Source organism: Salvia hispanica, chromosome 3 (genome assembly GCF_029641045.1).
Source record: "Salvia hispanica isolate PSC_SH4W2 chromosome 3, Shi_PSC_v1, whole genome shotgun sequence".
NCBI classification, from domain to species: domain Eukaryota; kingdom Viridiplantae; phylum Streptophyta; class Magnoliopsida; order Lamiales; family Lamiaceae; genus Salvia; species Salvia hispanica.
The window spans coordinates 42586922-42612460 of record NC_142694.1 but is presented as its reverse complement, the minus strand read 5'-3'; the positions used below and the strand labels follow the sequence as shown (position 1 = coordinate 42612460).

The window sequence follows — 25539 nt, the reverse complement described above, 5'->3', positions numbered from 1 at the left end:
GGGGGCCGAAGAGAGTATTCTATCTTTCCTCTAATAAGTCATGCCACATGGTGTGTGTCAATACCTTAAATGATAATTATTAGTACTTAGTATTTGTGGTAGGCAAATTATGGTAACTACTATGTGTTTTGACTCTTTTTGAATGTAAGTAATTAGTAAGTTATAATTTAATTTATTTACATATGATTTCATGAGTGATTGACATCATCGTTTTTCCCGGCGGAACATTGGATTTAACGTGAGGATGCCCGCGGAGGATCGAAGATGCCCCACCTAACGTGCGCTTATCTCTTAACATGCGCACCCTGTTCCACTATTAATTTTCCAGCTCCTTCACTACTAATTTGCTTCTATCGTTTTTGTCTCTTCTCAATTGCTCTCAGATTTCGCTGGCATCTCCATAAACCCTACTCTCCTGCGCCCCTGCAAATCGCCGCTCCAATTCTGCCTAATTTCCTTGGGTAATTTCTCATTTCTGTTGTGAATTTTACACCGTTGATTAAATTTGATTTCGATTTTCTGTTACTCGGTCAGTGATTCGAGTGTTGTTGTCGCTGTTTATAGGAGAAATTTATTCTGGAATTATTGAATGATAGGGGAGAAAGACCTTTTGAAACCGATTATTTGATATGCTGTTCCTTTTCCTATCTGGATTGGAAAGGAAATGATGCTTATATAAGAAGTGGTGGTTTTTTGTTGAATTATGGATGTTTTTCTATATATGTATATGTATAATCATGGTTTTGCCCCTTTCAATCTCTCTGTTGAAACAGGAGATCTTTTTACTGTATGAAAAAAGAGAATTTCCCTCCCACAGCACAAAAACAAATTGAAAACCTCATTCACCGATTGATGATGTTTAGTCATGCTTATTCCAGCTTTTTTTGTGATGCCCTTGACCATACTTACATGTACCTATAGTTGTATTGAGTCAAATAGATGGCCATTGTATAGTGATACACATATAAGTAGATACCATTTCTTATGAGATATAGTAAAGTCGTAGTGATTTATTATACGTAATCCCCTGATATGGAAAGTTAGGCGTAAATGCGTAATCCACTACCTAGGAACACACTCTTCTAGGTATATTAATTGATCAATTTTGCGTTTCATTTTATTTTGACTGTAGTATGTTTTCTGGAGAGCTCTCTGTTCGTGGTTATATAGGATTAGTTCATTTTTCAAGCTTCCCCAGTTTATATCTCTTGAAACTGTGAAGTGATAACGAAGTTACCTTGTTTGTTTGAAACAGGATGTCAGTTCTAAGTCTCTTTCAGTCGCGGATGTGAATGCGTCTACTATTTTGTCGCAACTTTTGAAGGGCTCAATCAGCTTTCTTAGCTCCTAAAATGGATCGCAAGGACACATCTGGCTTTGTTAGCGGGGGTTGCTTCACCACAAGCTTTGTCGCAATTTCTAGCCATTAGAGTCTTTCCTGCCCTTTCTTACCGTGTACCTCAGAAGTCCAGAATTCTATTCTTTTCATTCGTTTCTTGTTCATATATATTTTCTTTTACTTGGGTTGGATAAAATTATAAATTTATTGCATGGATGGAACCCTTGGCAATAATATCACTTTCGCCTCTGCATCAAACGATCAGGGCAAAGTTGTGGACAGCGTTATATGTGATCTGGGCTTTCATTCACCTGGGGCGTTAGGATCTTTTGTTTCCAAGGGAAGCAAGAGAAAATATAGTTCCAGCAATCAGCCTATTAAATTCAAAGATGGGTCTTCATTGGTTCTTGAGTTGGGACTTCCATCCAGTTCCTGCACTACGATATGCTCGGGAAAGGAGGCAGAAGAGGAGTCTTCCCTGGATCTTGGTTTAAGTATGAACCTGAATGTGGGAGCTAACAGGCTATCGAATCTAAAGAAGGTCTCTGGTGGGACACTAAATGCAGTGAAGATGCAGAGGCCTGTAATTGATCTGCAATTAAGTCTGTCCACTGAAACTTCTGAATCTGATGTAACCTCTGTGACCCAAGAATTACTCCCTTGCCAGAATTACTATGAGTCGCTAGTTTTAGCCCCGACAGTTGAACAGCCAAGAGATGAAGGATCAACATCTGCTCGATGGAAAAACAGTCCTTTTTTTCCTCCCGTGAAATGTCAGCAAAAGATTACTATTCCTTATGACCAAGGCCATGGCAGTAACAACCCTACTACTGTGGACCTGAATATCTCGCCGTCTCCAATGACCCCCCCAAGTTCTATTGGAACTATTTCTACTCCAGTAAAACAACGGAAAACTAGTGTTAAAACTTGCCTGTTTGAAGATTGCACCAGGGGTGCCAGAGGTGCTTCTGGTCTGTGTATTGCCCACGGAGGTGGCCGGAGGTGCCAGAAAGCTGGCTGCCAGAAGGGAGCTGAAGGTAAGACTGTTTTCTGCAAGGCACATGGTGGTGGTCGGCGTTGCCAGCATCTTGGGTGTACTAAAAGTGCAGAAGGTCGTACTGACCATTGCATACGCCATGGTGGTGGTAGGCGGTGCAGTCATGACGACTGCAGTCGGGCATCAAGAGGCAGGTCTGGTCTGTGTATCCGTCATGGAGGTGGGAAAAGATGCAAAATAGAGAATTGCGCTAAAAGTGCCGAGGGCATTGCTGGCCTCTGCATATCTCATGGGGGTGGTCGGCGCTGTCAATACGCCGAATGTACAAAGGGCGCTCAGGGAAGCACAGTGTTCTGCAAAGCTCATGGTGGTGGCAGAAGGTGCACCTATTTGGGATGCACGAAAGGGGCTGAAGGGAGCACTCCGTTTTGTAAAGGCCATGGTGGTGGGAAACGATGCACATCAGAAGGATGCAGCAAGAGTGTTCACGGGGGTACTCTATTTTGCGTTAACCATGGCGGGGGTAAGAGGTGTGCAGTGCCTGAATGTACCAAAAGCGCGAGGGGACGCACAAATCATTGCGTCAGGCATGGTGGTGGTAAAAGGTGCAAGTTTGAAGGATGCCCAAAGAGTGCACAAGGAAGTACAGATTTTTGCAAGGCACACGGTGGAGGAAAAAGATGCTCCTGGGGACATCTGGGCTCAGGTCTCGGTAGTCATGGCGCTGTTCCATGTGATAAGTTTGCAAGGGGAAAGTCTGGCCTCTGTGTTGCCCATAGTGTACAAGTGCAAGAAGAAAAAACCCATGGTGACTTTGCATTGGGTTCGGCAACGCAAGGCCCCAGTTTTAGTACATCTACACAGACGAATGACGTTTTTGCACCTGGAGCTGGAATTTCCTATCACGGAAGCACTGGAGCAACGTCGATAGGTTTCGGACACGCCCAGGCCTCTGTGCCATTTGCAGTTGGAAATATTCGCTGGGATCAGATGTCTCTTCCGGAAGGCAGGGTCCATGGAGGTGGCCTGATGGCAATGCTTGGTGGACGCACAATCGCTGCAACGACAGATAAGATTAAAGAAGGCAGTGGCTGATTAGGGAATCATGTGCATCTGATTTGGCTGGTAGGTATGAGTTATATTGAAGTATGTGGTAGTCTATCATGTTTGAATTCAGACAGTAATGGGTATGATTATGATTATATTATGGTGGTTAAGAATTTAGACAGTAATGGGTATGATTATGATTATGATTATACTATGGTGGTTAAAGATTATCACTAGTGTATAAACTGAGGTCAAGCGTCGTGCTAGTTCCATAGGTTTGGATTTAGTTAGATTGCCTTTGTTTTCAGTAGATATATATTCAAGTTATGAACATATTTGCTGTAACTACTGTTGTCTTCATCTTTTGATATTGGGTTTGGGTCCTAGTTTAATAATTAGTGTCATTTTGCGTTATCTTTTTTATTTTTTCTCCTCTCTTTTCCCAGCTAGTTTTGTTACTAACAATTATAAAACCATGATTTATTGACGCAAATTCTTCTTGTGGTATTCTGCTAAAAAATTCTGATTCAACTTGTCACATAGGTGTGGTGGAAGGAAGGGTGGGAGTAAACCGAGTAATTTGAAATTTTACATTTTTCTATTAATGTTATGAAAGGAGTAAAATCTAATAACGTTGTTTTAAATTTTTAGATTTTCTATTAATATTATTTTTAAATATTAATTTAAATCTAAAGTATGTTATTTTAAGACTATGTCTATGACACCCACCCGACCCGACCCGACCCCAATCAATTTTTGAATAAAATACTCATTTCTCTTTCATCCACATATACAACCCCCAACTTATTAAAACTTTTACCTCCATCAATGACCCAAACTCAACCCCAATGCATATTTTCTTTTTCATATACTTTCAATCAATATAAATTTTATATTTATTCAAATATATTAAAAAACTCATATAAAAATTATATAAATTATTTTATATTCAAATTTATAATAAAAATTATTACACATCCATATATAAGTGAAGTACAACATAATAAAAATACACAAATAAAAGAAATACGATATAATAATAGAAAATAAACAAACCAAATTACAAACTAAAGTGAAAAATAAGAAAGCTTACTAAAAAAGATACACATTACACATTCAACTATTTGTGCCAAATTTATCCCAAATGTGCTCAATCAAATCATCTCGAAGGGCAATATGAGCTTCTCTATTGCGGAGTTGACCTCGATTTGTTATATAAGAAAACAAACTCTCGATTCGTTAAGTAAAGTAGCAAAAAGCTTCAACATTTCCTTCTTGTGCTCTTGTAGGTGTATCTTCAAAAAACTCAGTAGGATCATAATAATTTTGATATGTATCACGTTCATCTTCTACTATCATATTATGCATGATTATACAAGCAATCATAATTTTTCCCATCAACATCTTGTCCCAGACAAGGCATGGCCTTCGCAAAAATGCGAAACGCGCTTGTAGGACTCCAAATGCTCGCTCAACATCTTTTCTGATAGACTCTTGGAATTGAGCAAACAACTTATGCTTTTGAATTTGTGGAGAAGCAATTGACTTCACAAATGCAGCCCATGCAGGATATATGCCATCAGTAAGATAATATGCCCTATTATACTGATACATTTACTACGTAATTAACAGATGGTGCTCAACCTTCTAAGACATCATCAAAAACAGGAGACCTATGGAGTACATTAATATCATTGCACGAACCTGGAGTTCCAAAGAATGCATGCCATATCCATAAGTCGTATGATGCAACAGCTTCCAAAATGATTGTTGGTTTGCTACTTCTCCCTGTATATTGTCCAGCCCATGCGTTAGGACAATTCTTCCATTCCCAATGCATGCAGTCTATACTCCTAATCATGCCTGGAAAACCACGTTGATCTGCTACATATAGAAGTCTAGCGAGATCTTGTTCAGTAGGTCTTCTAAAGTAGTCATTGATCAAACGCTCAGCACCAATCTCGCGTTGCCTTTCACAATACCTTTTTCTAACTGTAGAAGTTTGAGCCCCTACAATTAGATTGTGATTGGCAGATAACATGTTCTCAACAATTGTATAGATTTGATGATTTTGTTGAGAAACTCGTTCCTCCCATTCATTGAGTGCTATGATATTTGAATCATCAGAACTTGAATCTGATGAAAGTGATAGTTTTCACTAGAAGACATTTTTTGGAGGTGGAATGAGTACTTGGTGTTATCTTCAAAAATTTCTACGAGCTATGTATAGATTAAATAAATTTGCATGTGACACTAAACCCAAGACATGTGAGACACAATTGCAGTAAAGCATGTGACATATCTAATTTTTGCATGATAATGCAAGCGATGACAAAACGTTCGAGTGGCACTGTGATACATGTGACATTTCAAAACTTTTGTAAGATAAAGAAGTGATGTTTGTAAAGCATGTGACACACAATTGCATTAAAGAATGTGAGATATCTAATTTTTGCAGGATAATGCATGCGATGACAAACATTTGATTGACATTGTGATGCATGTGACATTTTAAAACTTTTGTAATGCAAGTAGCACCAAATTCATATCTACGAATGCATGTGATAAAGAACTGATGTTTGTGACATCTCAATTACTTTTGCAGGAATATGCATATGACACCAAAACTCAGGTCTGCAAATGCATGTGATAAAGTAATGATGTTTGTGACATCTCAAATACTTTTGCAGGAAAATGCATGTGCCACGGAAATAATATCTAAAAAATGCATGTGATAAAGAAATAATAATTGTGACATCTCAATTGCTCTTCCAGAAGATGCATGTGACCATATCACATAAACTTAATATTACACAAATTTATATTACATAAAGTACAAACAAAGATCACACCAACATACACCAAACTAACATTACATAATTAAAAGCACACCAAACTAATATTACTTAAACTAATGTCACACCAAACGAATATTACATAACTTATTGTCACACCAAACTCATATCAAACTAAAATCATTCATTTTTTAAACACAATCTCCATTAGTTGATGTTTCATCTCTTGATCTTCTGGGGACAAGTGCTCTTTGTCCAACAACTTAATCAACATTTTTTGGTACATCTTCATAGAGGGCTTTTCCAGCTTTTCACACTCTATCTGCAGTCGAGCCTTCACTAGTTCGTTCTCATTATTTTTAGCTAGCCTTAGTGCATAAAGTTCTGCAGCAACTTGAGCATTAGTATAATCAGATTGTGTTACCTTACCTTTTCCTTTTCTTTTTGCCTTTAGGCCGAGAACTAGTTGAATGGAGATGTAGGAGTTTCCGGATTTGAAGGGATAGTATACTCGCCAGATTCAGAAGTCTTTGTCCTCTTTGAATTGCTATCATCCTGTTCATAACCAACATTTTCATTGTCAGGAAATACCTGTGTTGTATCATGAATGCTCCACTTTTGATGTTTGCTCATAACTTCATTAAACACTATCAAATCTTGAAATTTGTTGCCGCCTCCTGCTTGGTAGATGCTATGAGCTTCATTCTTAACATCTTGGTCGCTCATTCCACTCCTCCTTCGCGCGTTTGCTTCTCTGCAAGCAGCCACCCATTTGTTTGCATTTTCGTTAAGTCGTTTCCATCGACTCTTCATAGAATCCACATTTCTTTTGTTAATTTCAGCTGGATTTTCTGCTTGAGCTTCGTGATACAAATTTTTCACACGTACCCATAGTGCATCTCCCTTCTGATGTTTACCACGCACACTATCTACGCTTGCATGGACCCAAGAAGACATAAGTGCTAAATCTTCTTTCACGTACCCAACTTACATTATTTGAGCTCCTTTTCTTTTTGTTCTCTTGTTGGGCATCTCCAAACAAGTTTTGGGCGATATTGTTTGATGTGGGAATTTCAGTGGATGTAGGAATTTGGTTTAGATTTGGAGATAATTCAAAGTTTTGTGAATACTCAAGATTTGAAAATGATTGGGGATTCTGGTAAGGTGGTGCAAAATCAGGAAAATTTTGCGAACTTGGATATTCTAATGATTGTTGATAATTTTGGGAATTATTATAGTTTGGGAAACAAGGGCGATAATTTGGATGATTTGGATCCATAAAACCAAATTTATCAAAACAAGAATGAAAGGGCAATAATTTGGATGATTTGGTTGCTTTTGTGAGGAGTTGTACATGTTAAGTGGGATATATATAGAAAAGTGAAGCACAATGTAGTAGCAAATAATAAAAAATAATAAATTAAAATAAAATAATAAAAAAATGAAGTAGTCATATGTCATTTTATGGAAGAGTGGTTCACATGATTTTTTTGGAAGAATAATTCACATGATATTTGAAAAGATATATAGAGATAAATGTAATAATCATTGCATAAAAAAAAATTAATAAAACAATCAAAATTTAATGTAGTGCAAAATTTTCAAGATTGAAAATGTGATGTGGAATTATATTGTTATTGTGCAAATTTATTACAACATACATGTAGTACAATAATCAAATAATAAAATAAATCAATAATAAAAAGTGAAAAAACAAAAATAAAAAAGAAATCAATATTCAGCCAATAATATTATGACATGTGGCATGTGCCCCTCACTTTGTTTGGTGGCGGCAAGTGCTCATCAATTGATGAGGGGCAGTTGCTTTTTATTGTTTTATAATTACTTTTATTTATACTTATTTTGTTTTTTATGGGTGACATTGTGTGGAGTGTCACTGATGGAGGTGGTCTAAGGGAACTTAAAAATCACGAGCTTTTCCCGAAGTTTGGTATTTCTCACAAACTTAAAAAGTGGTGATAAATACAATGAACTTTGGCCGATGTGTCAATTTCCCATGATGTTAATTTTCAGCCGATTTTAAAATCGTCATTTATTAAAGCATCTTCTTTTTCACGGTTCAAAATGACGACGCGTTCTAATTTTATAAGCGGTGCGTTTTGCTCACATTCTAGGGGGTAACATATAAGACGTCCGGTGAGCCACATTAATTAAAAATTAGCTAAAATATTAACTTTATGGGATATTAACACATTGTCCAAAGTTCATGATATTTCTCACCATTTTTAAGTACTAACTACGTAAATTTATGGCTATTTTTCCCTATTTTAATTGCCACCTTAGTTTGAATTTGTCATGTCAACTTTCATTTACCTCCTAAAACTTTTAATGTGAAAAATATGACAAAAAGAAACTTCATATGTTTTGTATTTAGAAATAGTTAAAAGGAAAATAATAAACTACTAAAATTTCTTTGATGTACAAACGTAATTACTATTAAAAATATAAATTCCAGCATTTTTGTGTAAATGGATTTTCTATTCTAACAAAATTTTTAAAAATGAAAGGTTCATTCGAAACCAATGTTTCATGTGATCACACGAACCAGCCGATTTCGCATGATGTTTAAATTAAACCCCAAAAAAAATCATCCGGGATCAAAGTTTATGCGATATACTCTCCCCGTCGTACGAGAATATACACCCTTTCCTTTTTAGTCCGTCTAACAAAAATATGCATTTTCTAATTTTGGAAACTCATTTCTCTCTAATGAGGTGAGACTTATTCTTCACTAACAATACTTTAATTATTTTTTCTCTCTACATTTCTTACTTTACCATTTTTGCATTTAACACCCATGCCGAACCCAAAGTGTATTTTTTTTGGGAAGGAGTCGAAATTGAACAATTTATTGTTGTAATACAACGTTCAAACAATCACAATCGAATAATTTTGCGTGAATTTTTTTGGTAATACAAATTGCTAGGGGCTAAGATGATTCCTTCCTTAGGTGACACAAGATGCTTTATTTTATGTGTTAAATAGAGAGAGTAAAGTAAGATAGAGGGAATAAAGTAGAGATGAAAGGTGTTTTCAATTTCAGTAATGAAAGTCATCTTGGTTGGGACAATTATAAAAAAAAGTGAGTCATCTTCAATGGGACGAAGAGAATATTTGTTTTGATTCAAATTTTAAACTTTAATCTATAGGGGAGCATTATAGTCACACCATAATTCTAATCATAGCTTTCATTCGACTAGAATATTATTACAAGTTAAAATAGAATATCAAGAATAATTGATGATTAATATAATATTTAAATAAATGGATTTATTAGATGATATTATCCCTGTATTTTAAAAATAACAACGGTTTTCATTTTAGTCCGTCTCTTAAAAATAGAAACTTTCAAACTTTCTATTTTTAAAAATCTTTAAACTCTTATACATCAATTTATTGACCACCTATACCTCTACAATAAAATGGACCCCATAATCCACTAACATTAATTTCATTACTTATTCTCTTCATCTCTCTTACTTCACCAATTTTTCTCTTCCTCTTATTTATTTTACTAATTTTTTTTCTTCTCTTTTTACTTTACTAATTGTGCATTAAAATACGCGTCATTTGAAAGGTTTATGTTTCTAAAATATGAAGCTAGTAGTTATCACTCCACTTGTTTACAATCTATATGCTAAGTCTTTTATGCATATTTTTTATTTAAAAATTTCTTTTTCAGAATCAGAGACTCAGAGTTATATGCTAGAACGGTGAGCCATATTAGTAATAAAAATGGATGAAATTGAAGGAAGAAGAATATATCCATATGATTTACCAAAGCGACTTTCCATCCCTGATGGAGGCTAAAAAGCCGAGTCTTGTTTCAGGTTATCGTCTCGCTCCAATACTCCAACAAATGCATTGGTGACACCCATCATGAAAAAGCTTTCAATTTTTTTTAGTTAACAGTATCTCTAATGTTAAAATGCCAAACATAAGTTGTATGCAGTTCAAGACTCTGATTGGTATAACTCTGATTGGTATCGGTGGTATATGGTTAATGGTTATTTGATTGAGTAAAAAAAATGTGTTCTACAATTTAAGAACTAATTACATTCATCTTACATTTTTGGTACCCTCAATCACATCCTAAATGTTTTTCAAAATAAAAATAGGTGGATACAAATTTGGATGGATTCTTGGTTTTGTATTTATATTTCCTAGAAATAGGAATCCACACACTTGTAGAGAGCAAATAATGAACAGAATAACTGTATATTGTTTCTTCTAACATCACCCGATCGGAAGTCTATGAACTTCTACATGAAACCTGCAGTGGTAAAATATCTTAACTGTTTTCAAAACAGTGTCACCGCCAATTGGAAATACGCCTTTGGCGGTTTACCAGATCAAACATTGCCCACCAATCTTCACTTTTTCAGATTCATGAATCATGCATGGATTAAAGTGCCCGTTATCGGGGAAGGCCTCCTGGCACAATTTCCACGGGAGGGGATGATTTTGAAAGCGGGATGCTCGTATTTGATAGCCTCCATGGCGTGAGAATTACCACCTTTAAAAGAATGAAGCTATTTTGCTCATGAGTCCAAACTTTTTATTTAGAAGATCTGATGATTTTGATACACTTAGCAACATTTTACTCTTTTAACTTATGAATTTATTCAAATGTTTACAACACGTATTTAATTATTTATAGGTTATATTTCAATTTTACAGAATTTTCTATTCTAATCTTGTATGTTTTACATGTCTAACCTTTTCTCTATAATATTCTAGATATTGTTACTACAAAATCTAAATATTCCAACTATAGGAGAGTGATCAATTGCTAACTTATCATTTAATTGTTAACTACAACTAATTTAAGGCCATAAGATTTTAGAAAACGTGTGGTCTACAATTTGCCACGTGTAATTTTCGTTTTCATTAATTAAATCGAAAAAGATAAAAAAAAAACTTCAAATTAGGGTTTTGGATGAAAATGTCAATATAGTGTTCCGAAAATATCAACACAATGCTTTGAGAATGTCTACACAATGTTTTAAGAATGTTAACCCATTGCTTATATTGACATTCTACATGCATTATGTTGACATATTTTATATAGTATGTTGACATTTCTGCTTGTACGAAAAAATTAAAAATTTTCGATTTTTTTTTTCAAATTTTGACGTCGGAACATATGGATGTATGATATCGTTGGAATCCTTATGAAATTATCTATAATTTGATATATGTTATATGAATTTAAAGTTTTGGGATTTCTTTTAAAAGTTAGTTATAACTAAACATGTACTTCCTCCGTCCCAACAAAAGATGTCACACTTTCCTTTTTAGTTTGTCCCACAAAAGATGTCACATTTTCTATTTTGGAAAAAGTTCCTTCTCACATCAATTATAAAATTATATTTTCTCTCACCACTTAACACACAAAATAACATCTCCTAAAATCCCATGCCATTTCCCAAGTGTGACATCTTCTCTGGGACGAAGGGAGTAGTTAATTGACATTAATGCCCCTATTGATATTTTTTTGGAATTAATCATATGGCCTTATTGACGTTTTTCGTTGATCGTATTGACATTTACGGATTAATTATCTAAGCCCTTAATTTGAATATCTAATGGCTATTATTTAGTTGTAGTTAACAATTAAGTTATGAGTTAGCAATATAACAGTTCCCTCCAACTATAAATATATTAATAAGGAACTGATCAATTGCTAACTAATTAACAATCACAGACCAAATCCTAACCATTAGATTATGAGATCTAGTAGTTGAAATAACGCCACATGAATTATATTTTAAATTTAAAAATAATTAAATAAATTAAAGGGCATTAATGTCAATTCTCTCTCATCAAAATTATCTCAAAACTTTAAATTTACGTAATCCTCTCGATTTAAATTATTTTTTTTCGCGTCTAGTAGTTGAAATAACGCCACATGAATTATATTTTAAATTTAAAAATAATTAAATAAATTAAAGGGCATTAATGTCAATTCTCTCTCATCAAAATTATCTCAAAACTTTAAATTTACGTAATCCTCTCGATTTAAATTATTTTTTTTCGCGAAAAATATATCAAATTAAAGATAAATTTATAAGGATTCCAACAAGATCTCAATTGCATATGTTCCGACGATTTTCAGGTGATAAAATTTGATTCAATTTTCGTACATGTTGATAAGCAGATTTTATCAACAAATGTGAAAAAATTCAATATAGGGTATACAAAATCTCATATAGTGAAGGTAAAATATCATTAAAACTGTGTTGATATTTTCTTGTACTTATGTTTATTCTCATCTCATATTGTTGATATTTGTAATACACTATGTTGATATAAAAAAACGCCCACGAAAATTAACATATGATAACATAATGACTAATGACGATATTACCCTTTTGTTGATATTTTATCTACTCCCTATCTATTGAAATTTGTGAGTTTTAATCTCATCCACCCATTTTAAAATCCAAAGGTGTAGATTTAGTTTTAGTTTTGAATTATGGTGTTATAAATATTAGAAGAGGACCCTATATTAATATGTTCAGTGTATAAAGTTTGTTTGTTTATTTCAACAAAGTCACTATATATGATAATTTATGTTATACTCCCTCCGTTTTTTCATAGTTGAGTCATTTTTTCATTACGTGAAGTTTTTTCATAGTTGAGTCATTTCTATATATGGTAAGAGCATCCACAATGGATGCCCGATCTCACGCCCGATCGTCCGAGATCGGGCTCGGGCGTCATCGGACATCCATTGCAGATGTCGGGCGCGCCCGAGGACGACCGAACTTTCGGTCGCGCCCGATCTCTCGCCCGATCCATCGGGCGTGAGATCGGGCGCCCATTGCAACACAACGCCCGAGCCCGATCTCGGAAATATTTTTATAAAAAAATTGATTTTAATTATAAAAACCGATTTTTAATTTCAAAAAATCAATTTTTAACTTGAAATAAAAAAGTATAATTTCACAACAATCCATACTAAAAGACGGATTCGTGAATTAGTGAAAGAATATATTTTGTAGAATATAATCCTTCACACTAAATGAGCAAGTTTTGCATTACTTGAGTAAACCTTTTATAGGTAGGTTTTCAACTCCAACTTTCATTGTGACTTTGATGTGGGACAAATGGTAGTTTTTATAGATAGGTTTTCAACTCCAAATTTCTTTGTGATTTCGATGTGGGACAATTAGTTTTACACTCAAAAGAGAGTGTTTTGTTGCTTTATGTAAAAATTTATTTGATTTCAATACATAATCTATGTTTAGCCTAATGGTAAATGTATCTTGGAAAATTATAGAGGTTGTATGTTCAAGCCCTAAACTCAACATATTCTTTTAATATTGACCTTTTCTCATTTTATTCGATTAATGTAAGTGTTTTATTTAAATTTATTGTGTTCTATAATAGTGTATTTATATATTGCTATTTTTTATTTGATTAAAATTAAATATGAAATTTATAAATTCTTTTTTTAAAATTAAGTAATGCATGATTTTCATTTAATTTAGTATTTAATTTTTCTATTTATAATATGTGAAAATATAAAAAAAAATAACATTAAAATTAAAATGGATAAGAGATAGGGCATGCTGATGTAGCAACCACTAGGGCTCCCACTAGGGCATCCATTGTGGATGCTCTAACATTTTTCTCTTTCTTACTTTACTCTCTCTTACTTTATTCTCTCTACTTTATTCACTTTATACTTTATTCTCTACCTTTCTCTCTCTCTTACTTTTTTATCTATTTATTTAACACACCCAATATTCATTTCTAAAACTCCGTACCGAAAAGTTTCGCCTCAACTATAATGAAACTGAGGGAGTAATTAAATTTATGGACATTTGGCCATTAAATTAATAACTAATTAATTTATCAATAGATCAATTCGTATTTAAATAAATAATTTTTACTTTTATGATTAATTATAAACAATCATACTTCCTCCTTCCCATGCTATTTGCAATATATTTTTTAGATAGTAAATTAAGGATTGAGTAATTGGTGTAATTAAACTACTTCCTCTGTTCCATAAGAACTTTCTAATTTTGGGAACTCTTTTCTGACTAATCAGGTCAGACCAATTATCCACTAACAATACTTTAATTATTTTTTCTTTCTATATCTTTATTATTTACCAATTGTGTATTAAAACTTGTACTCAACCATAAGTGCACACTTTTGTGGGATGGAGGAAGTAGTATTTTACGTTTAATAAGAGAGCACTTAATTAATTCTAATATCTTAATTCTTACTTAAAATAAAAATAGTGCAAGTAGTTTGGGATAGACAAAAAAACAAAATATTGCGAATAACATGAGACAATAGAAGAAGTCATTCACAGTGACACCAATTTAATAGTACTACCATTATTAAGTCTTGCAAAAAGGAAGAAGCTACCAAAATAATACTCCCTCCATTCCATTATAAGAGCACCCGCAACGGCGGACTAGCCAGCACCCTAGCCGCCGGCGAGCGACTAGGTGCTCGGCTAGTCCATTATTGCGGTAGGCAAGCCGAACATAGGGAGAAAAAAAAAAGAGTGGTCGGGCGTAGACTAACTGGCTAGCCGAACTTTTTTTTGTTTTTAATTTTATTTATACTGTATATTTACAATTCATTGCACTTCACTTTTTTTTTTAATATTTACAACCCTAAACCCTTTTTTTAATATTTGATAAACACCAACAATTAAAATGAATTAAATTGGAAGCTAGCTAGGGGGCATTGGCTAGGTTGTGTGAAGAGTATGATGATGCAACAAGAGAAGTTTTTAGACCGAGTTATTGCTAGGGCAATCCTAATGTGGATGCTCTAAGTGATAACGTTATCACATTTTAGGTTGTCTCGCTATAAGTGATTGATTTCCTTTTTATTGCAAAAAAGCAAGACTTTTATCTTTTTTACTTTTCCCTCTCTCTCCACTTAACTTAGGCTTTTATCATTTTCTTAAATCTCGTGTTTAAATGGGACGAAAGGCTTATTTATAGATAATAAAGAATTAGTATTAATAGTATGAATATAAAACTTTGAAGTGACCAAAAATACGATCACTTTCCATTAAGGTAAAAAATTAATTCATCTTATATAAGAAAGTAAAATTTGTTATTTATTACTACCTCCGTCCACGAAAATTTGTCCCATTTCATTTTTACCATTTTTGGAAGTGGACCTCATATTCCACTAACTCATTCATACTCACATTTTATTATAAAATTAATATACAAAAATAGGACACACAATCCACTAACTTTTTCAACTCACTTTCCATTACATTTCTTAAAATCCGTGCCCGATCAAATCGGGACGAATTTTCATGGACGGAGGTAGTAGTATTTTTCTTCTTCGTCCCATCAAAATGGCTGCAACTCCAAAAAAAACTCCAATTTTGCTCCATTCTTTTTTTATGCAGACCCCACCTCGCTCCGTCGTGGTCCGGCACCGACCAAGCCTACACTGGAGTTGCGGGCTCCGTCGCCAAATGGGTTGTTTACCACTTTGAACAACTGCAATATGGCCACTTTCTTTCACTAGTCCTTGCTTCCGTAATATTGGAAACAAACATTTTAGGAGTAGTTTGGAAGTAAAACAACACTTCAGTAACACATAAATGTGAAAAGATAATCTTCATCTCTTGATATTGGGTCCTAGTTTAGTAATTAATGTCACTCTGCGTTATCTTTTTAACTTCTTTTCCCAGCTAGTTTTGTTAATAACAATTATAAATAAATCATTTATTGACGCAAATTCTTCTTGTGGTAATAGAAACGCTCAAGTATTCCGAATCAACTTGTAAGAGAGGTGAGGAAGAAGCAGGGACGGAGCCAGAAATTCTACATAGGTGGGGCAAAAATATACATAAAGATATTTTAATACATTGAGAAGGGGCAAAAATAAGGATATTTTAAAAAAATTAAAATTAACTTATTAAAAGTAGAATACATAAATTATTTCTAGGTGGGGCATTTGCTCCTTGTGAACTCCAAATAGATCCGTCCCTGGGTCGAAGAGTGGGAGTAAACCGAGTAATGTGAAATTTTTGGTTTTTTCTATTAATATTATTTTAAAAATTAATTAAATCTAAAGTACTACTCCCTCCTCCCTCCGTTCCTTGTTAATAGAGACATTTCTTTTCAGCACGGAGTTTAAGAATAGAGTATTAAATGGATGGTGAAAAAGTAAGAGATAATAAAGTAAAAGGAAGAATTGTTTTTTGCCAAAAATAGAAACGACTCGATTAACTTGGAACTTTTTAAAATAGAAAAATGACTCTATTAACATGGAACAGAGGGGGTAGTATGTTATTTTAAGAGAAAATAGCTGTTAAAACCCTGAATTTTTTCCGAAATTTGGTATTTCTCACTAACTTTAAAAGTGGTGAGAAATACTATGAACTTTGGACGATGTGTCGATTTCTCATGATGTTAATTTTCAGCCAATTTTAATCGACGTGGCTCGTCGGACCCCCGAAAGGTGAGCAAAACGTACCGTTTTAAAAATAGAATGCGTCGTCGTTTTGAACCCGAATTACATTTACAATCGTTCAAAATCATCATTTATTAAAGCATCTTCGTTTTCTCACAAAATTAGTATTCAAAACAAAGATGTTTTATTTTAAAAAACGATGTGTTTTGTTCACTTTTTGAGGTTACATGTAAGACATCCAGCGAGCCACATTAAATAAAAATAGGCTGAAAAATTAACTTTATGGGATATAGACACATCTCCAAAGTTCATGGAATATCTCACCACTTTTAAAGTTAATTGGGAATACCAGATTTTAAGGAAAGTTTATGATTATTATGGCTATTTTCATTGCCACTTTAGTTTAAATTTTGTCATGTCCTTTCATTAACCTCCTAAAACTTTTACTGAGAAAAATATAACAAAAAAGAAGCTTCATATATTTGTATTTAAAAATAGCTTAAAGCAAAATTACTACAATACTGAAAATTCGTTGATTTACAGACATAATTACTTTTAAAAATATAAATTCCAGCATTTTGTGTAAATAGATTTTCTATCCCTAACGAAATGAATAAAATTCATGTCCATGCAAAAATTCGAAGATTCATGGGATTGCACTAATTGAGTTTGTTACATAAAAATAGTCTTTTTTTTTTCATTTTGGTCTGTCCCACAAAAATAATCATTTTTTACTTTTGGCAAGTCTTTTCTCTCTTATTAGGTGGACCTTATTCTCCACTAACAATAGTTCAATTTCTTTTTCTTTCTTCATCTATCATACTTTACCAGTTTTGCATTAAAATCTATGTCATCTCCAAAATCTTTATTTTTATGAAACGAAGGGAGTACATATAAATTCATAAGGCAAAAGGAAAGGTTCTTTCGAAACCAAAGTTTCATGTGATCACGCGAACCAGGCTATTTTGCATGATGTTAAAAGTTCATGCAAAACTTCAGTTTCACATGATTGCATAAATTGAATTTTTTGTATAAAACAAAAAAAATGTCTCATCTAAAATCAAAGTTCATGCAATATTTTGAAATTGAACAAATTACCGTAATACAACGTTCAAATTAACACAATTAAATGATTTTGCGTGAAGCTTCAACCTTAATTATTCTCATAATAAAAATTGATTATTCTTGTAATATAAACCGGTAGGGGCTTCTTGCCAAATATATAGTATATTTATTTTGGTTATAATTTTAAACTTTAATTTATATTAAAGTATTAATTAAATAAAATAGCTATTGTGTTTGGCTGACGAAGAAGCTCTAAAGAAATGTAATAACAATCAAATTGCTAAACCCAAATCTTGCTTAAGATGATCGTCGCGTTCAAGTACTCCAACAAGCAATACTAGTCACCAAGTTCATTTTTATTAGTGGAGAGGGATCACTTATATATCATTTCCTAAAACATATTCTACTACACTAATAAAAAGTTAACATGTTTATATTCTTAAACAAATTTAAAAAATACACTAAAATTTCCATTTGTGGGGAAATGTAGGATCTATTGTATAATTAATTTTTCATTGGTTAACAAATTAATATTTGTTCGAAGTCCAAAATAATTAGTTTTTAATATTATGTTCCTAAAATACATTATCATTTTTACATTTTCTTTTGCCTATAAACTTAGCAACATTTACTCTTAACTTATGAATTTATTCAAATGTTTACAACATATATTTATAGGTCTTATTTCAATGTTATAGAATTTTCTATTTTAATCTTATGCATCTAACTTTTTATCTACAAAATTCTAGATATTGTTATGGAATCAATATATTTCAACTATAATTATTTCAATATGTTAACTATATCAAGTTTGTTTGTTTATTTCAACAAAGTTATCATATACTTTTGTAATTAAATTTATGGATAATTGACCAAAGTTAATAACTAATTAATTTCTCAATAGATCAAATTCATATTTAAATCAAATATTTGTACTCCTAATTATTAATTATAAACAATTACACTCTCTATATCTCATGTTACTCGCACCATTTATTTTTGGGTCGAAATTATGGATTGAGTAATTGTTGTAATTAAATTAATATTTTAAATACTATAATTCTTACTTAAAATAAAAAAGTACAAGTAGTTTAGGATGAACCAAAAATGAAATGTTGCAAACGGATGGACTATTATAGAAGAAGTCATTCACACCAATTTAATACTTCCATTATTAATTCTAGAAAAAGGAAGAAGCTAACAAAAATTATATTTGTAGAAAATAAAGAATTAGTATTGATAGTATTTTAAAACTTTAAAGTAACCAAAAAAACACATCACTTTCCATTAAGTTAAAAAATTAATTCATCTTAAATAAGAAAGTAAAATTTGTTATTTGTTGTTTTTCTTCTTCATCCATTCAAACTGGTTGAAACTCCCAAAAGCTCCAATTTTGCTCCATTTTTTTTATGCAGACCCCACCTCGCTTTGTCGTGGTCCGACACCAACCAAGCCTCCACATGAGTTGCGGCTTGGCCTCTGCTAGCTTCGTCGCTGTTTGTCAGCTATACTTTCCTAAGTTGAATATTATGGGTGGATTCGAAGCGCCAAATGGGTTGTTTACCGCTTTGAACAACTGCTATATGCTCACCTCCTTTCACTAGTCCTTGCTCCTGTAAGATTGGAAACAAACATTTAGTTTAGTTAGTTTGGATGTGAAGCAGCACTTCACATATCCTCAGCATTATAACATATAAGGTGGCGTTCGGTTGTCATGACTAATAACCATGAGACTATCCATCTAGGATTAAGTTGAGAGGTCAATCTTATGAACCAAACATGATACATATTTAATCATGAGATTTAGTCTTGCCAACCGAACACCCCCTAAATGTGAAAAGATAAGCCTAATAATGTTCACCTGTAACAAATTCAACGCATTGGTAAATGTTTCCTCAGCATCGGCAGAGAACTCCATGTGTATAGGGCAAACGCCTTGGTATAGCGCTAATCTCTGTTGTATCTTCTTCCTGTTAGACGATTAAATCCATTAAATGGAGAAACCATACTTGCTAAAAGACGCAGAAACCAGTGAATCAGCTCCTCGTATTTTGCATATCAAATTGTTGTTAACGATGGTATTATTACACAATTAAGAGATCAACATGAAAGAAAAATCAATAAGCTTGTCTTGTATTTTCATAAAGTAACATTTATCTTGAGACATACTCCCTCCGTCGCGGATAATTCGGGTCAATTTGACCGGGCACGGGTTTTAAGAATTATAATGAAAAGTAGGTTGAAAAAGTTAAGTGGAATGTGGGTCCTAACTTTATATATTAGTTTTATAATAAAATGTGAGTAGGAATGAGTTAGTGGAATATAGGGTCCACTACCAAAAATGGTAAAAGTGAAGTGGGACAAATTATGTGGGACAGACCGAAATGGAAAACTGGGTCGAATTATCTGGGACGGAGGGAGTAATTTACTAGCTTAATATAATACTCCCCATAAATTAGACAACTCACTCATTTGTGAAAGCAAAGATTGTTCCACGCGGTCGATAATGGCTCAGGAGAATCGCCATGAAGCCAGTTCTAGTGAAGACAACAATTGATGTTCCAAGGTTATTAGACATCTTTGTTGCATGGAATGCAAACATTTCGCTCATACGATTCTGTAAAAGACAAAAATAAAAAAGTAAATAGCGTGCACATCATGTAGCACATATCAGATAACACGGAATAATCCAATGTTGGGGAAACACTAGTCCTACCTTGAAGGCTTGGCCCAGATTAGCTGGAATTTGTGGGCCGGTTATTGTACCTTCCATCCGCAAGGACACTGTGTGCATTACCTTAACTGCCTTCAGTGGGAACCTATAGTTGAATTTTAACCCAATCAATTGCAATGCAAAAATATCTGGAGACTATTATCGACCTAGTATCAATTAGACCTGCCCACGGTTCATGAACCGGCGGTTTCGGTTCGGAACCGCCGGTTCCGGTTTTGGGAAATATGGAACCGGAACCGAACCGTGAGGCTGTTTCATGGTTTCGGTTTCGGTTCGAAAACCGGCGGTTTCGGTTTCGGTTTGGAACCGCCGGTTTTCGGACGGTTCGTAGCGGTTTAGGTTCGGTTTCGCGGTTTCACAGTTTTTTCCGTTAATTTTTTTTTTTGCCATATAGTTTGAAATTATAAAATAAATTGGAACAAGGAAATGGATAGTTTAAATTGAAAAATTGAAGAGAGAAATTCTTGTTAACACTAAAATGAGGTGAGTGTAAGTAAGGATAGAGAGGAGTATTTAATATAGATAAAAATAGAGAGAAATGAGATCCAATTTGAATTTAAAATCAACATTTAAGAATATATAAATAAATAAATAAAAATAAAAGAAATGGTGTTTTGTGCAATCAATTTTGAATAGTGCAGCCATCGCCCACCGTCAACCAATCAATTTTGAAGACTCAACTAATCAATTTTGAAGACTACAACATTAACTAATGTTAATTTATTATACTTTATTTAAATAATCAATTCTTCTAAGTTTATTAAAAAATGTTGGATAAATATTTATTAATAATTATCCATACTCAATAGATTCCATACGTAAAAAAATATGTTAATTAATAAAATCGGAAATAGTATTATAAAGTTATTACCATAAACCATACAACATAGACTCCATCTTGTAATTTAGTTATTTTTATTTTATTATCTTTTATCTTATGTTTTTCAAATTACCATCCAATTTTACCAAATAGTATTATAAAGTTATTTTTGCTACAAAATTTTGTCCCACATTATTGTTTCTATGGATATTACCAAATCTAAAAATGAAAGTTATTTATATAAGAGTATAAAACTCATAAACCGGATCATTCAGCAATGTTTTATTTAATGGAGTATAGTTTTAATATAAGGATTAACTATGTTTAAATTTATCATTGCGTTGGCGGTTCGGAACCGTGAAACCGCCGGTTCGGAACCGTCCGGAACCGGCGGTTCGGTCGCGGTTTCGGTTCGGAAAATTTGGAACCTGAATCGAACCACGGTTCTAAAATTCACGGTTTCGGTTTGGCATATTTTTCGCGGTTTCGGTTTGGAACCGTAACCGCCGGTTCGGTAAACCTTGGGCAGCTCTAGTATCAATGGAAAGTTAACTTACTTTCCGTGAGCAGTTTCTCCAGAGAGCATGATTGCATCGGCCCCTTCTTTAATTGCTATCGCAATATCTGATACCTCGGCTCGGGTAGGAGTGGGATGTACAATCATGCTTTCCAGCATATTTGTTGCCACTATGACCGCCTTGCCCATACTACGACACAGCCCAATAATTTCTTCCTGCAAGTGCAACAAATTGACATATTTGTGTTTATAGCTTGATGTATGGACTTGAGTGACGTCACTTGCACTGATAAATCCTGCTACCCATCTTTCCAGCAGTCCAGGCAAGAACTAAAGGAAAATAGAAACATTTTCTTCATTTAACACCATATTAATAATGTTACCTGCAATAAAGGGACCTCTTCAACCGGCAACTCTGCGCCAAGATCCCCCCTGGCAACCATAGCCTGAACAAAAATTGAGTTTCAGCTAAATCTGAGTCTAGCACCAATATATATCGAAATGATATTACGAAGGAAAATAGACAGGAGGAAATTAAGAAAAAGACTGACACCAGTTCATCACAGAACAGAAGTTATGCTATCTGATGTTATTATTTTTCAAGAGTGATCCAATTATTTTGGAAAATAAGTAAAGCATCTCATATCTTGATAACCGACTACAAAAAAAAAACACTCGGCTATTGAGAACTGATGGCCCAAATGAACTTGAACTTCTCTATAACTCAAAATCTTAGTCAGAAATATATTTTAGAAGAAATGATAGTAGTATATTATAAAGGAATGAGTTATCCCAACACTAATGAGAGCATCCTAGGTAATGATACAATTAAAATTCAGTCCTTAGTGGCTAGTGCAAAAAACAACATTTCATTTTCCTCAAAAGTAATAAGTAATGATTATTTACCCCGTCAGATGCAGTTATAATTGAATGTAAATTTGGTATCGAATCTGCACTTTCAATTTTTACAATGACATGGATATCTGCGCCAGCATCTACAGGGATAAACGCAAAGTTAAAGATTCATGATTAGTTATGTTAAAATACAACTCGTAAGCTGAAGTATGGATGCTGTTTGTACCTTTCAGATAATTCTTCAGTTCATGGACCACAGATGCATCCTTGACAAAGGAAACGGCATAGAAGTCAACTTTGTTGTCCACTCCAAATTTGATATCATCCCAGTCCTTTTCTATTATAGATAATTGGCGAAGTCAACTCATTTGATACAAAAGATAGATGAAAAGGAATTAATAACACTCAGCATATAAGCAAGTATTACTGATTATGCATATATAACATGAATATTGAGCATTAGAAGTATCACAGATGTCAGAAAGTGTAACTGCTGATCTAACCAGTAATTGACGGAAGTGTTGCGCTTTTTCCTCGAACATTGAGATGCCTTCGAGACATAAGCTCTCCACCATCAACAACTTCACACTTCACTGAATCTTCAGTCTTTGATTTCACCAAGAATGACATCATACCACCTGCATCATCAGGCTGTAGACATTAAACGTACAAAAAATACTAAGACATCTTCACAAAATTTTCCAAAAATGGTCCCCACATTCTGATGTGATCATGCTAATAGTGCAAGACAAATTCAGTAATGGAGAACCATATTGTATAGCATCGATCGTTGCTCGACTAGTTAGCTACAATTATCGCGTTTCTGAACAGCAACTCAATAACTCTTTTCCCTCATCTAATAGTACAAAGGAATAAGTAAAGGGTATCCCCATAACAACAGTCAAAACTCAACAGTATATGTAGAATCTGATTTTTGGCCAAACTTATACAGCTAATGAAGTCAGTAGTAGTGTACCATCAACAAGAAGCATATCCCCTGCTTCAACATCATTAACAAAATCATCATAGTTTACACTGACGCAATCTGTCGTGCCAACTCCTCTTCGAATTGTGAAAGTAAATTCCTGACCAGTTGCAAGTGGAATAGGTTGAGGTAAATCACCACTCCTAACCTCAGGACCCTGTCATCAGAGACCAGAAAGCATTAGCAGCAAATTCACCAATCTTGTGAGTTGTAATATGTTAATGGATTCGAATGTGATCCTAACATACTAGACATCATAACTAACTTGACCAACCAAACACAATCCTCTGCTCTCTCCCATGCTTTAAAAAAAAGGACTCACCTTGGTATCAAGCATGATTGCAATGACATTATCTTTGGACTGAGCATTATACTCTTTGACCAAATCAATGACTTTCTGGTGAGACGCATGATCTCCATGGGACATATTGAGACGCGCAACGTTCATTCCAGCCTCCGCGAGCTTCCATATCATTTCCCTGGTGTTCGTGGAGGGCCCAATCGTGCAAACAATCTTCGTCTTCCGTCCCACACTAGGCTTAGACCATACAGCCGCTGATGTTCCGCCAGTCTGCGGAATCCCCTCCACATACCGGTTTTTCTCTTCTGCCTGATCAAGTGAATTTGAACAAACTACATTAATAGGACTATATCCACACACTTCTCAGCTCAGGAATTTGATTTCCAGATGCCGCATTATAAAACATAACCAGATAATATTATTCAACAAAACCAGCATTAAACCAATTTCAATTATATGAAAAATGATCTTATAAACACCCATATCCGAAAACGAAATTAAAAAAACGTTCAACCACACTCTTCCAGTAACAACATTCATAAATCTGGAAATCAGTATTTGCTACATCATAAAAAAAAACACATACGCACCGGAATCACTTGCAGTTCAGAGCGCACGATTTTCCCTGCGCTAACTCCGCGATGACTCCTCTGCTTCTCATTTCGTCCAAAAACTTTCGATTCAAAGCTATGGATTGGCCTGAGATTTTCCAAATCGAACCGATGCGATCTAGAGGCCGGATTCGGCGCAAATGCGGCGTGAATCAATCCCGTCGCCGCCGCCTGGGCCATTGCAGCAGCAAAAAAGGCGGAGATATGTAGAGAGAAGGTGAGCGACGGAGAGAGAGAGAGGAGGTGGAAGTAGAATGAGTGAGAGGGAATGGAGAAATCGGCGATGATTTAGAAGGATCGCCTTCTTGTTTGTATCGAAGAGCAGTAGCTCAGCAAACTTAGTTGACAACGGTTGGCAATTTAGCATAGCATAGGCGAAGAAAAGGGTAAAATAGGGTTTCCAAAATTGGTGGAATTGTTGTTTTCATAGCCGAAAAATAGATGTAGAAGAAAATAAAGTTACATTAATTTACGCCTAAATCAATTTCTTCATTATAATTTAATTGCATCACATATTGAATTTCAATTTAAAATGTATGGCATGTCAATTTATTAGTGCTTCGAGTCGTTTATATTCAACTCAGAATTCGGATGGCAATTTGCTTTTCAATGTGTTGAAATTTGCTACAAGAGTTTGTCATGCTTGCCACTGTGTCAGAATTTGCTTACCACTGTAAATCATGTCTTATGCGTATTTAAAAAAAATGAAAGATCTCACCGATAGAATAAGTACAATCCGAAGTCAAATAGAAAAAATATAAAAAAAAAGTAACTACAAGAATAAAAAATCTTAGTCCTAACAAAACAAAGTTATGATCTAAAAGATTTGAAAAACGGCAAATATTAAAAAGAAGAAATCCTCAATTAATCTGTAAATTACCCTTCCTTTAAAAAAATTTCATTGAAAAAATCTATACATATATATTTGTATATATATTTGTATCTATCTCAATAATGAGTTGAGATGGAACCTGAAAGCTGATATTGTGGGATCGAGTGGAAAAGTGTAGAATGAAAATTGAATAAGACTAATGATTGT

General features: G+C 34.0%; 3 protein-coding genes and 1 pseudogene across 3 annotated transcripts; 1 reads left to right on the top strand and 3 right to left on the bottom strand.

Moving 5' to 3' along the window:
- Window positions 1–312: 312 nt before the first annotated feature.
- LOC125213949 (uncharacterized) lies at window positions 313–3797 on the top strand. The gene is made up of 2 exons (XM_048114763.2): window positions 313–461; window positions 1256–3797. Exon 2 carries the CDS (start codon window positions 1551–1553, stop codon window positions 3429–3431), a length of 1881 nt encoding a protein of 626 aa, XP_047970720.2. The 5' UTR covers window positions 313–461; window positions 1256–1550; the 3' UTR covers window positions 3432–3797.
- Window positions 3798–4499: 702 nt separating this feature from the next.
- LOC125210083 (uncharacterized) lies at window positions 4500–5424 on the bottom strand (annotated as a pseudogene).
- Window positions 5425–6640: 1216 nt separating this feature from the next.
- Window positions 6641–7135, bottom strand: LOC125210082 (glutathione S-transferase T3-like). The gene has a single exon (XM_048109660.1). The coding sequence runs from the start codon at window positions 7133–7135 to the stop codon at window positions 6641–6643; it is 495 nt and encodes a 164-aa protein (XP_047965617.1).
- Window positions 7136–18938: 11803 nt separating this feature from the next.
- Window positions 18939–24846, bottom strand: LOC125211983 (plastidial pyruvate kinase 2-like). Its single transcript, XM_048111966.2, has 12 exons — window positions 24480–24846; window positions 23911–24198; window positions 23580–23745; window positions 23107–23241; window positions 22830–22940; window positions 22655–22743; window positions 22132–22194; window positions 21789–21964; window positions 20394–20496; window positions 20146–20294; window positions 19539–19647; window positions 18939–19290 (listed from the first exon to the last, which is right to left on the bottom strand). Exons 1-12 carry the CDS (start codon window positions 24678–24680, stop codon window positions 19183–19185), a joined length of 1698 nt encoding a protein of 565 aa, XP_047967923.1. The 5' UTR covers window positions 24681–24846; the 3' UTR covers window positions 18939–19182.
- Between the last annotated feature and the right edge of the window lie 693 nt (window positions 24847–25539).